Source organism: Erinaceus europaeus, chromosome 12 (genome assembly GCF_950295315.1).
Source record: "Erinaceus europaeus chromosome 12, mEriEur2.1, whole genome shotgun sequence".
NCBI classification, from domain to species: Eukaryota; Metazoa; Chordata; class Mammalia; order Eulipotyphla; family Erinaceidae; genus Erinaceus; species Erinaceus europaeus.
In genome coordinates this window covers 48871723-48888126 of record NC_080173.1, presented here as the reverse complement: position 1 = coordinate 48888126, position 16404 = coordinate 48871723, and the positions used below count along the sequence as shown (strand labels likewise).

At 41.0% G+C, this 16404-nt stretch overlaps 1 protein-coding gene across 2 annotated transcripts; it reads right to left on the bottom strand.

The window, feature by feature from the left end:
• Window positions 1–536: 536 nt before the first annotated feature.
• On the bottom strand, window positions 537–12366 carry KRT28 (keratin 28). 2 transcript variants are annotated; one of them, XM_060203539.1, is made up of 8 exons: window positions 11876–12366; window positions 11173–11255; window positions 9363–9519; window positions 7189–7350; window positions 6985–7110; window positions 3250–3467; window positions 1353–1384; window positions 537–914 (listed from the first exon to the last, which is right to left on the bottom strand). In XM_060203539.1, exons 1-8 carry the CDS (start codon window positions 12314–12316, stop codon window positions 772–774), a joined length of 1362 nt encoding a protein of 453 aa, XP_060059522.1. In that variant the 5' UTR covers window positions 12317–12366; the 3' UTR covers window positions 537–771. The 2 variants fall into 2 exon arrangements, with proteins under 2 accessions (XP_060059522.1, XP_060059523.1); XM_060203540.1 differs by lacking the exon at window positions 1353–1384.
• Window positions 12367–16404: the final 4038 nt, after the last annotated feature.

The window sequence follows — 16404 nt, the reverse complement described above, 5'->3', positions numbered from 1 at the left end:
AAAGAAGAAAAGTATCTTGTGGCTCATTGAAATCTTCTGTGACCTGAATTTCTGTGTCCATAAACAGCCTTTAATTGGAGCTCAGCCATCCTCACTCGCTTATATTTTGCCTTTCTGCTATGATGGCTAAGCTAAATAATTGAAGATGCCTTCACAGAAAATGTTCTTAATCTCTGCCCAAGGATAACAAAAATGACCAGCATGAGACTTACTGCTCTGAATCCTTCTAGAGCTTATCCTGCATCCTGGGAAGTATCCACATCTCTAGAAGCATCTTTGAGCTAGGCTCATAGGTAATAGGCAAAATATGAAGAGTCTGCCATCTAGTGGTGAGAATTTTCCATCACAGAATTTCTGAACTTTTCCAGATTTTTCTGCACATGTAGAAAAGGTGGACTTTATAGATCATGAATAGATCGTGAATGTTTGATATTTAAATGACACTGTAGTATGATTATTACTTAATTTAAGTACATTCTACAAATTAACAGGAAAATTAATTAAAATTAATTCTTACAAATTAACAGGAAAAAAGATTCACAAATAATTATTTATTAGTCATGAGTGAAAGGAAAAAAGTGCACATCAACTTTTTTAAACTTGTTTAGAAACAAGCACTCAGCATCCTGTAGAGGTAACTAAGACAAAAGTTATTTCCATTAAGTAATTCATCTTTAAGGACAGAAAGTATTTTTATTATTGTCCCTGATAATTTAGAAGAGTGACGTTGTATAGGATTCATTTCCAAATTGTTGCCCCAAAAAGTGACAACTAGAAAGGAGCCCTTTGTTCTGCCTTGCTGTTGGTCATTTTAGAGGTCTTCTTTTCAATGGAGTGAACTCTTGATGAAAGAACTTTACCACGTTGGTCTATCTCTTCAACCACTGTCTTTACCAGTGTGGTTTTGGCTAATTCTAGAAATGAAACATAGGTGTATACACATAGTCAGCTTGAAAGATTTCCCAGTAAATAATTCTACTTTTTATTTTAACATAGTATATTCCTGGGGAGGAAGCAGGGACCAAGTATAGACTTACAGTTACCAGTTGGGGTTACTCTTTCCACTCCATATAATACTTATATTTGCAGAACCAGTTAAAATTACTTAAACAGTGCCAGAGAAATAACATAATGGTTATACAAAATGGCTTTCATGCTTGAGGCACCAGAGGTCTCAGGTTCAATCCCAGTACCAAAAGCCAGAGCTGAGCAGTGGTTTTATGAAAAATAAAATAAAATAAAAATGTATACACAAATACAGATTTCTGTCATTGTATATGATTATCATTAATGTAAAAGTATTTTTCTGGAAAAGAAATTAAACTTGATTTTATTACCCTTGGGTGAATTACCTGAGCCAACGACCTTTGATTTGGAGCACGAGCTGTAAAACAAAACAAAACAAAACAAACCATCCAGTTTACTCTTTTTTACTCTTTAAAGTTTCTGTTTATCACTCAAGAAACAGTCATTGAATCAATAGAGAAATGTGAACTCAAAGGCCAGGTGGCAATGCATTTGGTTAAACACACGTTACCTTGTGCAAGGACCCAGATTCAAGCCTCCAGACCCCACCACAGGGGACAAGCTTTCCTCTCTATCTCACTCTCCCCTCTCAATTTCTTCTGTCCTATCAGATATAAGAAAAATAAAATAAAGTACAAACAAAACAAAATGAAATAAAACATGAGCTCTCAAGTAAACTATGAAGATCCAAACCAAATCTTCATTCTCTGTACAGGAAATTATTGAAGTTTTCTTTCACAAGAGATGAAAAAAATTCAATGTTATTTAAAGACAGGATATAAAGCAAATCTGTTTCTATTTGGTCTTTTTAAATTACAGAATTAAAGAGTGTTTATGATATCGATATATATATATATATATGTATACATTAAATGTGCATTATGTTCTTCTGTTGATAAATGTATTCTGCGAATTTGTACAGAGTAGCTTTATTTGAGAGCAGCATATTGTGAACAAACACTCATGAATGAATACCAAAGAAGATGGATAATGGAGGTCACATAGGCTCCAAAGATGAATATGGGCCCCAGACACATCAAATTGATGGGGTTTATAATCAACAATATTTATACACCTTTCCTACATTTGGGAGCTACTCTCTTCCCAGATCCAGCTTTCTGGTCCTTCTGCCAGCCATGACATCATCTCCCCAGACAATAATCGGGATCCACCTGCATACCAGATTTCAAACTCAGGAAACAAACAAACAAACAAACAAACAAACAACATTAGTATAGCTACAGACCCTTTGGAATATAACTAAAATATGCCTACTAGCTATCTACAAAACAGAGACCTCCCCCCCAACTCTTTACCTGCCCTGTCCATGATTGGTCAACACTTTGTTTGGCTTTGTATGTTAACTCTCTTCTCAGCCACCAGGTTCCAGATACTAGCAAGATGCCAACCAGACTTCCCTGGACAAGCAACCCCACCAATGTGTCCTGGAGCTCCGATTCCCCAGAACCCCACCCTACTAGGGAAAGAGAGAGACAGGCTGGGGGTATGGATCGACCTGTCATTGCCCATGTTCAGCGGGGAAGCAATTACAGAAGCCAGACCTTCAACCTTCTGCATCCCCCAGTGACCTTGGGTCCATACTCCCAGAGGGTTAAAGAATAGGAAAGCTATCAGAGGAGGGGATGGGATACAGAGTTCTGGTGGTGGGAATTGTGTGAAGTTATACCCCTCTTATCCTATAGTTTAGTCAATGTTTCCTTTTTATAAGTAAAAAATAATAAAAAAGAAGATGGATAACTTTTTTTTTTCGGGGGGGTGCGGAGAATCTAGAAGCACAATGTAACAGGAACAACAAATGGGGGCTTTTGCAGGGACCACTGGGATAATCCAAGGCTGTTGAAGATACCATGATGCACAAAAGACAGAATAAGTGATTGCAGAGGCAAGAGATGGACATGCTTTTCTGCAGTGGGGATGAAGAAGAAAAAGCACAAGGCTGAGAAGGTAAATGGACAATGTACAGCTGCTTCAAATGCGTTAAACCTGTATTTTAATTTTGTTTGTTTGTTTATTTATTTATTTAGCTAGAGACAGATGTGGAGAGGCAGAGAGAGTGAGTGAAGGGAACCAGAGGCAGAAGTTTCCTTCACTGTGGTGGGGGTGTGGACTTAAACCTGTGTCATGCGCATGACAAAGCAGCACACTATGCATGTGAGCTGTTTTTGCCAGCCCCAAATTGGGTATTCGAATGGCATTACTTACACTTCCTCTCCATCTATCAGGCGGCAGTAGGTCTCGATTTCTTTCTCCAGGTGGACCTTGATGTCCAGCAGCTGCTCACACTCCAGTTTCTGGCCCTCGGTCTCTGTTCTGACCTGGTGCAGCTGCTCCTCCAGGGCTCCGATCTGCGCCTGGATCTGGGCCAGCTGTGCACAGTAGTTGCCTTCGGTCTCGGTCAAGGAGCACTCCAGAGAGTGTTTCTGAGGACACAGAAGATGTCAGCGCATAGAATGAAATCACTTTGAGGGCTATGGAGACCCCCGTTTTTCAGCAAACAGTAGTACTGCCCCCACCTCCACTCAGATGAATTCTGGATATATGTGGGGCTTGGTACAACAAAGCAGGAGGTGGAGAGGATGAGGAAGTGACTAGGTTTACTGCTTGGCCAGACACTGCATCCGTGATGCTTTTTTCTGTAAGAGCTTTGACTGTCCCAATGAATATTCATGATATATGATCAACCTACATAGTAAAATACTTTTGGGGTAGGATGCAATAAGAAGTTACTATTGGAAAACATTTATTTTGAAATTACATGATTATTTGAGGTTTTCCTGTTGTGCTGTTTTGTTCTCTCATCTCGCGGCTTTACCACTCCCGGCTGACTTTTTCAGAGACAGAGTCAAAGAGAGAACTGGAAAAGAAACCATAGCACCAAAGTAGCCTTGAACCTGGGTTGTCACCTACCAAAGCAGCATATTATCCATGTGAGCTATTTTGCTGGTCTTCTTGATGCTCTGCAATGGTATTTGGATACTTTAGAGATTTACCCTACTAGTGCCCAAAACTTTTTGTATTATTTGTCCTTTTTCTACTCTGTCCTTTTTTTAAAAAATATTTATTTATTTATTCCCTTTTGTTGCCCTTTTTTATTGTTGTAGTTATTATCGATGCCGTTATTGTTGGATAAGACAGAGAGAAATGGAGAGAGGAGGGGAAGACAGAGAGGGGAGAGAGAAAGATAGACACCTGTAGATCTGTTTCATGGCTTGTGAAGCGACTCCCCTGCAGGTAGGGAGCCGGGGGCTCGAAATAGGATCCTTACACCAGTCCCTGGGCTTTGCACCACATGCGTTTTACCCGCTGTGCTACTGCCCGACTCCCTGAAGGGCTTTTCTTAAGCACTTGAGACTCAATGAATACCTGGACTGGGGTGGGATTTCAAAACAGGAGACAAATTCCATAAGACCAAACAGGTCATTATTTCAACACCAATTCGCATGAATATTATTTCTCATATCTACTTTGATAGGCTGTAATTTGTCTAGTCATGTGATCTCTACCTCAATTATAGTAATTTTCCTCTTTCTCTTACCGTGTTTAAATACATCTGGGTGGTTATTACTGCTCCTGGTTATTAGTTATTATCTGAGTATCTACCACCCCACTTCTGCTCTTTCATTTTCTTTCTTGTGTGTGGGTAAACTCCTGATCCTATTTTGTTTGAAATGAAACTTACTTAAGAAGGCAAGGCATAAGCATCTGTATTTTTCCTTAAATGCCTTAGAGTAGTTTAGAGTTGTTTATACATTAGGTATATTTTATTTAAATTATGCTTCTTTTTTCTTTTTATTTCACTTATGGCATTATAATGGTCTTAAACTTTTGTGTGTGGGTGTATTGCTAAAAATATTTGTATTGGCTTCATATTAGGACTGTAAAGAGAGAACTATCAAATATTCATCATACCAGACTGATATGGCAACTAAGGGACTGAGAACCACAGGCTTACATTAAAGCCCAGGTGTATCGCTCTTCAGAGTGCTGGACTTTTCAGGGGGGGAGGGGTAGAAGGTGATCAGAATGGTAAAGCCTGAAGCGGCAAGTGGCAAGATGTATGTGAGGTGTGTGCTGCTGTGAAGAGCTCTGATTTATTTCCCTGATGATATATCCTTTCTCTGGTGGTATTTTTAAAGGTCACTAATATTTTCTGAAATCAGAGGGTCATCATCTCTATTTTACAGCCTTCCATTGTAAATGTTGATTTATGGGTGAGGAAGGAGGACAGAATGAACTTGGAGGTTTGCATACTTCAGAAAAGATGTGAAACAGCTAAATATTCATACAGTGCCTGACTTACATTTGATTTGTGCACTGAACCAACAGTGAGCTGTTCCAGTCATTTGTTTAATTCATCTGTTGCTTAGAACTCATTTTATGACCAATGAATCTCAGCTATGGAAATCAGTCTCTGTACCGTGTGTGTGTGTGTGTGTGTGTGTGTGTGTGTGTGTGTGTTATCAAATGAGCCCAAGCTAAAATACTACTGGGTGATCCAGAATCTAAATACTTTCCAACATCATTGCTTCTATGTGAAATTGCACAAAATTCTATTCTGGGAACTCAGGAATTAGTTTCCTTCAATATAGCTCTGAAATAGGGAGGGGGAGGCACTGTGTTCAGGGGTACAGCTATACAAACCAATCCTCAGGGTTTTAGTTGCAGAAATTTCAGGGAATGGGAAGAGAGGAGGGTCCAAGAAACCAGAAAATGACAGGGAGGTCCCGGGAGACTAGTCAGTGGCAGCGACAAGAGGCTCGTGCTGATTAGAGTTGGGGCTAGTCAGTGGTAAAAGCAAGTCTCCAAGCAAAATGCCAGGTGGTCAGAAAGCGTTTTTCTCAGGATGGCTAAATCAGAATAACAGTCCTGTTGTTTTGGCTACTTTGACTCATAGTGCTCATGCTGGTTATTAATAGCTGCTCTTTTCTTTGTGTTACAGCATGGTGCTCTCAGGGAGCATGAAACATTTTAGGAGGACAGGGATCCCTGGGGTCATGTCTGTGCCATGATTTTCTATATCAAGCCTTTGGGGTGCTGCAGGTTCACAACACAGAAGGGACGCCTTCCCTTTTGTTGTTTTGACCTAGGTTGTCTCCATGGTAACCTTTGAAGTAATGGGCATAGGTGCCTGGGGGACTGAGCGCCTGGGGCTTGGTGGACTAAGTAGGTGGGAAAGGAGAGGCTGCCAGAGCCCTTGCCAGAGCAGAGGTGGGCCCATTCCTTCTAGCTTCATGGAAAGCACAATGTGGCTTTCACCCAGCCTTCTTCAATATTAGGACAAGCTGGCGACCCTTGCTTTGCCTTGTGTGGTTTCATGCCATACATTTACAGTTATGCTTGCTCTATGGGGCTGGGAAAGGAGCCCTGTGGAATGTGGGTTGTTTCATGCCAGAAGCAGCCAGTGGCCCCCGGAGGGAAGGCTCAGTGACTTTAGGTAGGAAGAAACATTTTTTTCTTTTTCTTTTTCTTTCTTTCTTTCTTTCTTTCTTTCTTTCTTTCTTTCTTTCTTTCTTTCTTTCTTTTTTCTTTCTTTCTTTCTTTCCTCCTCTCCTTTCTTTCTTTCTTCCTTCTCTTTCTTTCTTTCTTTCCTTCCTTTCTTCCTTCTTTCCCTTTCCTTCCTTCCTTTCTTCCTTCCTTCCTTCCTTCCTTCTCTTTCTTTCTTTCTTTCTTTCTTTCTTTCTTTCTTTTTTCTTTTTTCCTTCCTTCCTTTCTTTCTTTTCTCCTTCCTCCCTCCCTCTTTCTTTCTTTCTTTCTTTTTCTTTCTTTCTTTCTTTCTTTCTTTCTTTCTTTCTTTCTTTCTTTCTTTCTTTCTTTCTTTCTTTGCCTCTGCATCTGTCTGTCCTGTATTTATGAGTTAAGCTATAACAGGAGGGAAGCGGAGGACTCAGCTAGACTCTTTAGAATCACCAAACTGAGGCGACTTCTGCTGTCACCTACCATTGCCAGGAGGGACTGCAGCTCAATCTCCAGGGTCTGCAGGGTGCGTTTCATTTCGGTCAGCTCGTTTCTGGCCGAGGTGGCAGCGCCCACGTCGTCAGAAATCTGCTGCTGCAGGGTAGCACTCTGGAAGATCATGCAAAGAGGTCACCTGGGCCTGTCCCTGGCAGACAGGGACAGCGGGGGTGGTTGGATTGCCCTCACCTTTTCGTTGAACCAGGCCTCCGCGTCCCTGCGGTTCTGCTCCGCCAGGTCTTCGTACTCAGCCCGCATGTTGTTCAGCAGGACCGTGAGGTCCACTCCGGGCGCTGCGTTCATCTCCACGTTCACGTTGCCTCCCGCAACGCACTGCAGAGCCTTCATTTCCTGCGGGAATAGAAAATATGACCTCAGGCACCCTTGATAGTCACCCGAAGTCCGAGGAGTTTCCAAAGGTGTAACTTTATGTGTTAAGGCGTGTTGCTTGAATTTGAGTGTAGAACTGAAGGCATAGTTTATTATTATTATTATTATTATTATTTATTTTTAATGAACATGCTCCACCCGAAGTCATGCTGACCACCTATCTGATTCACTGCTGTTAATGAAATAAACGACCACCAACACCACAACAGAAACAATCACATCTCAAGAGTTTAATTCTTTCAAATGAGGTGGGGGGAGAGTTAAACTGCATTACTATTGACTAAGTGTCAGGACGAGTTCTTGGGAAGAGAACAGCAGAGAAAAATAAAGACCCTGTTCTCACAGTGCCAAATGCCAACAGTCCTAGACCCCAGACACTGTTTCAGTCTGCCTACTGCATTAAGTTGTTCATTTCTTTTTAGATCTCCATGGGGCACATGCTATTATTGGACTGACTTTCAGGTTAGGAAACCAAGGCAATTACTTTACCAGAAAGGTAAAGTAATTGCCTAAGATCACTAGGCACTTGAAAGGACTTTGTGAACAGGGGCTGAGCTTTTGATTACAGTGTCTCAGCACCTGCACTGTGTGGCCTCTCTTCTCTAGAATATGTTGCAGGTTGAATCATGCAGTAGTCTGATGATGTCTATGGTTAGAATTAATCAGTGAAAAAGTCTCAGCTCAGTTATTAGGTGGCTGAACCTTTTCATTCTTAACTACTTCTGATGTTTTCTTTAACCACCCTTTTCCAGTATCCAGCAACAAAACTTTTACACTGTCTCAATAAACCACTGCTTATTTTCTTATTTTGAGGTCTTGTGTAAGATACTGTGTCGAAGAAAATCATTGTCGATGGACAAATCTGAAAACTAAACTGTTTGATGCTACTGTGGCAGTACATGTCAGTGGGGAGTGCGGTAAAAAGGACCCAGCTCTCAGTGAGTGTTGAGATATGAGTGACTTTGTTTCTCCCCACAATTAATTCAGAGGTATCTGTAACTTTTCTTTCTCCTCATTTCTCTTTTACTTTGAAATTATTGTTTTCCCTCTCCTACAATTTTCACATGTGGAGAAAGTAGTCTCGACATTTTAGCCACTTCTTAAAGGTGTTTTGTTGTGATAACCACTATTTCAGTAGTAGCACTTTTGTAACAGTAGTAGGTGTAGGCATTTTGTAAAATAATAATAATAATAATAATAATCTCTTGTTTTATTATTACTTTAGGACAACGGTGTCTTTTTTTTTTTTTAGAATGTTGAAATTGACTGGAATTATGTGTCAAATAAAAGGTTTATATGTATATATATATTTTAATATTTTGTTGTTGGATAGGACATATGGAAATGGAGAGAGGAGGGGAAGGCAGAGGGGGGAGAGAAAGACAGACACTTGCAGAGCTGCTTCACCGCCTGTAAAGCAACCCCCTTGCAGGTGGGGAGCTGGGGGCTCGAACTGGGATACTTAAGCCGGTCCTTGTGCTTTGCGTCACCTGCGCTTAACCCACTGTACTACCGCCCGACTCCCAAATAAAAGGTTTGTAAGTGTGCAAATGTCAACTCTACAGCAAGTCTTTTAGGTAGAGAAAATATTGCCATCTTCTTCTAGTCAGAGAGGTCCTTTGTGAGAAGGCTGAACTCCAAATAGACCAAGAGGATTGAAAGAAATAATCAAGCACAGAGGAAAATGGTCATATTAATGCAAAAGTAATGCCTTATTTTCAAAAGAATAGACTTGTATAAATCTAAAGACAGGAAGAGTACAAATCAAATTGTTAACAACAGTGCTAGATCCCAGACCTTGGAAGCTGAGGTGAGAAAAGCAGAGTGGGTGAAGTAGAATTCTTGCATTATATACTTTGACATTATTTGAATTGCTTTCATGAGCGTCAATTACTCTTATGACTTAAAGCCTCCTTCATAAGCAGTTTAAGTATAAAGGACTATGATTAGGCTAGAATGTAAGTGTCTCCTACCTCTTCATGGTTCTTCTTGAGATGTGTCATCTCCTCGCTCAGGGACTCATACTGTAGCTCCTGGTCGGTTCTGCAGAGGGTCAGCTCATCCAGGACGCGGCGCAGCCCGTTGATGTCGGCCTCTGTGTTTTGGTGGAGGACAAGTTCATTTTCATACCTCGGGAGACAGTAAATCAAGTTTTTAGCACAAGTTAGACTACTTTAAGAGATAAGAGAGGGCCTAGGGAGACAGCATAATGGTTATGCAAAAAACTTTTTTTTTGCCTCCAGGGTTATTACTGGGGCTCAGTGCCTGCACCATGAATCCTCTGCTCCCGGAGGCCATTTTTCTCATCTTTGTTGCCCTTGTTGTTTTTTATTATTGCTATTGTTGTCATAGCTGTTGTTGTTGGATAGGACAGAAAGAAATCGAGAGAGGACGGGAGACAGAGAGCGGGAAAGACAGACACCTGCAGACCTGCTTCACAGCTTGTGAAGTGACTCCTCTGAGGGTGGGGAGCCAGGGGGCTCAAACCGGGATCCTTATGCCAGCCCTTGTGCTTTGTGCCATGTGCACTTAACCTACTGCGCTACCACTGGGCCCCAAGAATCCAGGTTGTAGGCAAAAGACTTTTTATTCCTGAGGCTCTGAGGTTTCAGGTTCAATCTTCAGCACCATCATAAACCAAAGCTGAGTAGTACTCTGGTTTCTCTCTTTGTGTGTTTCTATGATTAAAAAATAAATAAAAAAAAGTTAAATGCTTGGTTGTTCAAAGCAGCAAAGAAAGCTGTAGCTAAAAAAAAAAAGGAGAAAGGAAGGTGGTGGGTGAAGCTTCACAGGTGCTGCAGGTGTCTTCTTTCTCTCTACATCCCTCTCTATGTCTCCCGTCTCTCTGAATTCCTCTGTCTCTATCCAAAGTAAATAAACGAAACTTAAAAAAGAGACGAGAATAAGATGCTATCTGCTCATAATCGAAAGTTAAAAATTCAATTGGGACATTAAATAATATAAAAATATGCAAAGAAAACTCCACTTCACTCCCCCAGCTCTTTTGATTTGATTTTTAACGAGAGAAATACACAAAGAGAGAAACCAGAGCACTGCTCAGCTTTGGCTTATGATGGTGCTGGAGATCAAACCTGAAAGCTCAGGGCCTCAGATAATCAGCAATTATTTAGTCATATATATATCCCAGTAGCATGTCTCGGTGAAACAAAAAACATACCACTTTAGAATTGGATTTTAGTTACATTTTTACTTACGAGACAAATGTTTACAAGTACCTACAACATGACTGTCATTATTTTTGGCAGGCATAAAAATTCAGTGATAGTGTGTCCCACGAATGCAATGTATACATGACAAGTATGTTTGTTTACATTACGGTGTGCTTGGTGCTGCATAGTATTACCACACACCTGACCACTTTCCGCTATCAACTACAAATCAAAGTTCATTCTGGTTGGGTTAAAACTGATATTTTACTTGACAAGTTAGTAGGAAAATTTTTCTTTCTTTTAAAATTTTTTAAAAAATATTTATTCCCTTTTGTTGTCCTTGTTGTTTTATTGTTGTAGTTATTAATGTCGTTGTTGCATAGGACAGAGAGAGATGGAGAAAGGAGGGGAAGACAGAGATGGAGAGAGAAAGACACCTGCAGACCTGCTTCACCGCCAGTGAAGCGACGCCCCTGCAGGTGGAGAGTTGGGGGCTCGAATGAGGATCCTTATGCTGGTCCTTGCGCTTTGCGCCACATGCACTTAACCTGCTGCACTACTGCCTGACTCCCAGGAAACTTTTTCTAGAACAGAATTATTTTCTGTTACTTACTTGAGCCGGAAGTCATCAGCAGCCAGTCTGGCATTATCAATCTGCAGAATCACACTGGCATTGGCAGTAGTGGAAGAGATAATCTAGAAGGAAAAGGGAAATCAAAGAAATAAATCTATTCTTACAATTTATTCTTTCAAAAAATGAAAAAGTCGTACAATTTAGCTGCATGGAATCTCACTTTCATAAGTAACAACTAAAATAGTTTAATATTTAATTTTAAGCTCACAGGCAAGATTTAGTTCTTATGAACTCATATAACTTTTTGGACTATCATGCTTAACAAGGAATAGACTTCAGAATAATAGAACTTGCAACATGAAGTTACATTAAAATTCATAACTCAAAGTGATTGTTTTTAACTACCAGGAAAGGTTAGTTTTAGAAATATATAGCAAACCAAGTAGTATAAATTACAGAAAAAGTATGAAGCATTTCCAGTTGTTGCTCTTTCTCTCTTGCCAAGCTATTCTTAGTTTTAAATACTTGTAACAGTTCCACATTTGTATTTTCTTTTCTTCTTATTTTTTTCTTGATAGATACAGAAAGGCTGAGAGTGGGAGAGGGAGAGGGAGAGAGGGAAAGAAAGAGAGAGAGAGAGAGAGAGGCACTACAGCAGCAAAACTTTCTTCAATGCAGTGAAGGCCAGGCTCAACCTTGGTTTGTGCACAGGGGCAAAGCAGCACACTACCCAAGTCCTCACCTTATTCTTAAGATCTTCAATTGATAGGTGATATCTGCTATAGTCATGATCCAGTCCACGGCAAGATCCAGGCCCATACTTTTCATACCAGCCTTTGATTTTTCTCTCTAGTTCAGCATTTGCCTCCTCCAGAGCTCTCACATTATCCAAGTAGGATGCCAAGCGGTCATTCAGATTCTGCATGGTCACCTTCTCATTCCCGGAGAGGAGACCCCCTTCACTTCCAGCAAAGTCAGCACAAGCAGCATTTCCAACGGCACCATTGGTATGGCTCCCACTGCCCAAGCCCCCTGCCAAGGTACAGGAAAATCCACTTCCAGTGAGAGAGTTGCCACATGCATTGCTACCTGCAAAGCCTGCACCTACACTGGATGGCCTGACAGATCCAGGTCCAGATTGTAAGCAAATATGCCTGGACCCACTAGAAAATCGAAGCGACATGGTAGTGTGGGAAATGCTTGCCTTGTCTGTGGGTAGCTGCAACTTCAAAGGAGAACAGAATATTGGATGCTTTTATACTGGGATTTTATAAGCAATTATTGGGGGTGTTTCTATTTGAGTTACACCTGCCAAAAGAAAACTGGCATCATTCAGATTAGCATGAAATTATGTATAATTGGGTGATTTATTTTTAAATTAATGTCTAACACCCCTGGCTGTTGCTTCAGGACATACGTTATCTTAAATATAACAGGGCTCATTCTATATTAAATTCATTATTTTAACATCTAATTTTGAGTGAGTAATCCCTTACTTTCATCTAGACCTAAGAATATCACTTTATTATGTGGAACACTGTATTCTAAAGTTTTAGAAGTTAAATACAGTTGTTTCAGGGTATCATCAGCTACACCAGGGTCTTAATTAGAAGAGAGGCATATAAAGAGCCATTAACCAGAGAAGTAGATTATATTTCTCTATTGGAGAGAAAAAAAGGTCATTAAAAATGCAACCTTGATAACTTTCCTGGTTTTACCATAGTTGCAACATCTTTCTAGTGCCTTGAACAATAGCATAGATATTGACTGACCTCCTTTCTTATATAGTCACTGTGTAGCCACTATGCCTGGTGTTTAATACTAAATGTAGATATGAATGTGGGATGCTAGTAAATGAAGAAGTAAAAAATATGTTAAGAAACACATGGCCAAGGCTTGGGAGGTGGCACAGTGAAGAAAGCTTTGGACTCTTAGACATTAGGTCTCGAGTTTCATTTCCAGCATTGTATGTGCCAGAATGGTGCTCTGGTTCTTTGCCCCCCTCTGGTTTTCTCATAAGTATGAAAGAAAATAAATATTAACAATAAAGGAAATATGTGGCCTTCTGAAGTATAATCTAAAGAACTTGAAATGAATGCTAGGTAAGAATAAAAGTAGAGGAAAACACAACCGGATTGAAATTTAAATAGATGACAATTACAAAGTTGGGATACTATCCAGGTAGGAAGTACTGAAGCTACTGGGAGGAGAGAAGTTGAGAACGTGTAGTCTTTAACCGAATTCGGGAAGCAAGGTATCAGGAAGCATTGGGGCTGACCACTGATTTCAGATGCTGAGAATCTTTTAATATTAACTGAGATGGAGATAGTGAAGGAAAGTACCAAGTCTAGTTTTGGGCCAACTAAGTTTGAGGAATTGGTGAAATGTCTCAGATGAAGATAACAGATAGTGTGAACATTTATAATAAACACATGGAACTGCAGAAAGAAAAGGAATCCCGAGTAGCTTTAAGAGGAGGCATTTTGGTTAGGAAGAAATGAGAACTCAGCTCTCACTTGTGATGCCATTCACAACATACCTGGAAATTATACTGGTGCAGGAGTAGAGAAGACGATTTATGGTCATTTGGGAATTTGAAGACAGGTTCAAAGAAGGAGAAGGTTGCAAAGAAGTTCCTGGTGCTCTGCAAAGAAGAACTTGGACTAGATTTGGTGTATTGAACCAACGTAGAGGACTCTGGGGGACTGGGCTGGGGAGACAGCATAATGGCTATCATAAAAGCCTTTCATGCCTGAGGCACCAAAGGTCCCAGATTCAATCCTCAGTACCTGGGGAAAATAGTGGCAGGAGACATGCTAAGCAGCTCTGCCTTAGGTAACAACAATCAGCAAGAAAGCAGCAGGAGAGAGTCTTTACATCAAGGAGGAACATCTTTCCTGGTGGAAACCTCACCTGGACTTGAACTCCTAGTTCCTGGCAACCAGGGCAGACAAATTAAGTTCCTACTAGTTGAGTGCTTCCATTTGATATTTTTACCCTGAAGTAAGCGAAATATGAGGAAAAGTCTAGAATTTGCTGTGGGGCCACCAGTGAAGGTCTCCTGTGTTCAGCAATGTGGTAGCACTGGTGTTAACTGTGAGGCAGCTGGGGGCAGTAGTGACTTCCTTGGACTGGACTGCTCACGGGATTGCATCTGCACAATTTCCCAGCAAAAATTGATTCAAACAAAGACTAGATTAAAGAATGTATAGAGAAATTAGGTTAAAGAAGCAAATCTTTTCTAGTTATTGCCTTACATTGCTAGGCTTGCATCATATTCCTGCTGCTCATCTGGTCCCTGACAACAGGAATCCAGGTGGCAATGGGCACCTGCTGGTTCAGGATACAGACACCTTTGTGGAATACACGAGAGGGAGGGACTAACCAGGCATCAAAGAGGGCTTGATGTAGAATGACTGGTGGGTTAGAGAGGAGTAATGTCAACCACCGATGGTGCTGAAAAAATGCTATTTTATGGCTTAGAAGATGTCACTGGGTCACTGAAATGTGAATATTAAAAAAGTTAAGATGTGTAATTAGTAAGTAATGAATCAGATAAATAATTGGTATGACATGTCTATATCTTTCACGTATATAAATATTTTCAAAATGACATTTGCAACAAAAAAGTAAACAAACTTGATTGAAAAGTGTAAGTTATTGTTGGGGCTTGGTGCCTGTTCTAGGAATCCACTCCATGGCTCCTTTAGGGCCACTTTTTCCCTTTTGTGACCCTTGTAGTTTATTGTTGTTATTGGATAGAACAGAGTCAACAGGAAGACAGGGAGGATAGACACCTGTAGACCTGCAGACCGCTTGTGAAGTGAGCCCCCTGAGGAAGTGAGCCCTGTGCAGGTGGGGAGCCAGGAGAGGGGTGGGGGTGCGGGGCTCGAACTGGGATTTTTACAACAGTCTCTATGCTTAATGCGCTGCACTACTGCCCGGCCCCTAGAAAGTGTAAGTTTAAGAGGTCTTCTAAAATAGAACCTGTTTAGGGAGTCGGGCGGTAGCGGGTTAAGCGCAGCAAAGACCGGTGTAAGGATCCCGGTTCTAGCGCCCGGCTCCCCATCTGCAGGGGAGTCGCTTCACAGGCGGTGAAGCAGGTCTGCAGGTGTCTTTCTCTCTCCTTCTCTGTCTTCCCCTCCTCTCTCCATTTCTCTCTGTCCTATCCAACAATGATGACATAAATAACAACAAAAATAATAACTACAACACTAAAACAACACGGACAACAATAAACAAGAACAAGGGAAAATAAATAAATATTAAAAAAAGAAAAATATTTTAAAAATATCCTGTTTAATGGCTAGCCAACTTGCTGTACCCTTCTACATCCGCCAGGGGGCAGTGCTTGCCTTCTAATGGTTGGGCCGAGGCCCCTAGAGCACTCAGCTGGAAATCGTTGAATAAATTATAACAAAGCATCCTGCAGCCAGCAAAACCGCTCACCTGGGTAAGTACACTTGCTTTGCCATACCTGAGACCCAGGTGGGAGTCCAGCCCCCACTGCTTTCGAAGAAACCTTGGTGCTGTGATGTCCTTTCGTCTCTTTTTGTCTCTCTTTATCTGAAAAGTTTATAATGAAGTTCCACTGCTCCAACACGCGTTCTCTCTCTCTCTCTGTCTCCTTCCCTCTCTCTCTCTCTCTCTCTCTCTCTCTCACACACACACACACACACACACACACACACACACACACACACACACACACACACATCATGATGCCATGATGAATATACAGACAGCATTTTATTATGTTGCTTTACAGCTTCCAATGGGATTTGTATGTTCTCTCATTTTAATGAGATAATGAATTATTCATCACATAGAATTATATTGTATATAATTAATTACAATAAATCTGGAAAAGAAATTTTCTTTCTCTGATTCAAAGGTGAATACACTAAGGAAAAGGACAATTCAAAGATACTGGTGAGTGAGGTCAGAATGGATTCTGGAATTCAATGCAGTAGTCCTTTTAGTTTATATGATTATTTTATTATCTCAGGGTCAGGTAGAAAAGTAAAACTAAAACAACGCAAAAAATCTCTTTAATTGGGAGTCGCGCGGTAGCGTACGTGGATTAAGCGCAGCGGGTTAAGCGCATGTGGCGTAAAGGGCAAGGACCCGGCGTAAGGACCGGGGTTCAAGCCCCCAGCTCCCCACCTGCGAGGGAATCGCTTCTTGTGAAGCAGGTCTGCTGGTGTCTTTTTCTCTCCCCCTCTTTCTTCCCCTCCTCTCTCCATTTCTCTCTGTTCTATCCAATAACGA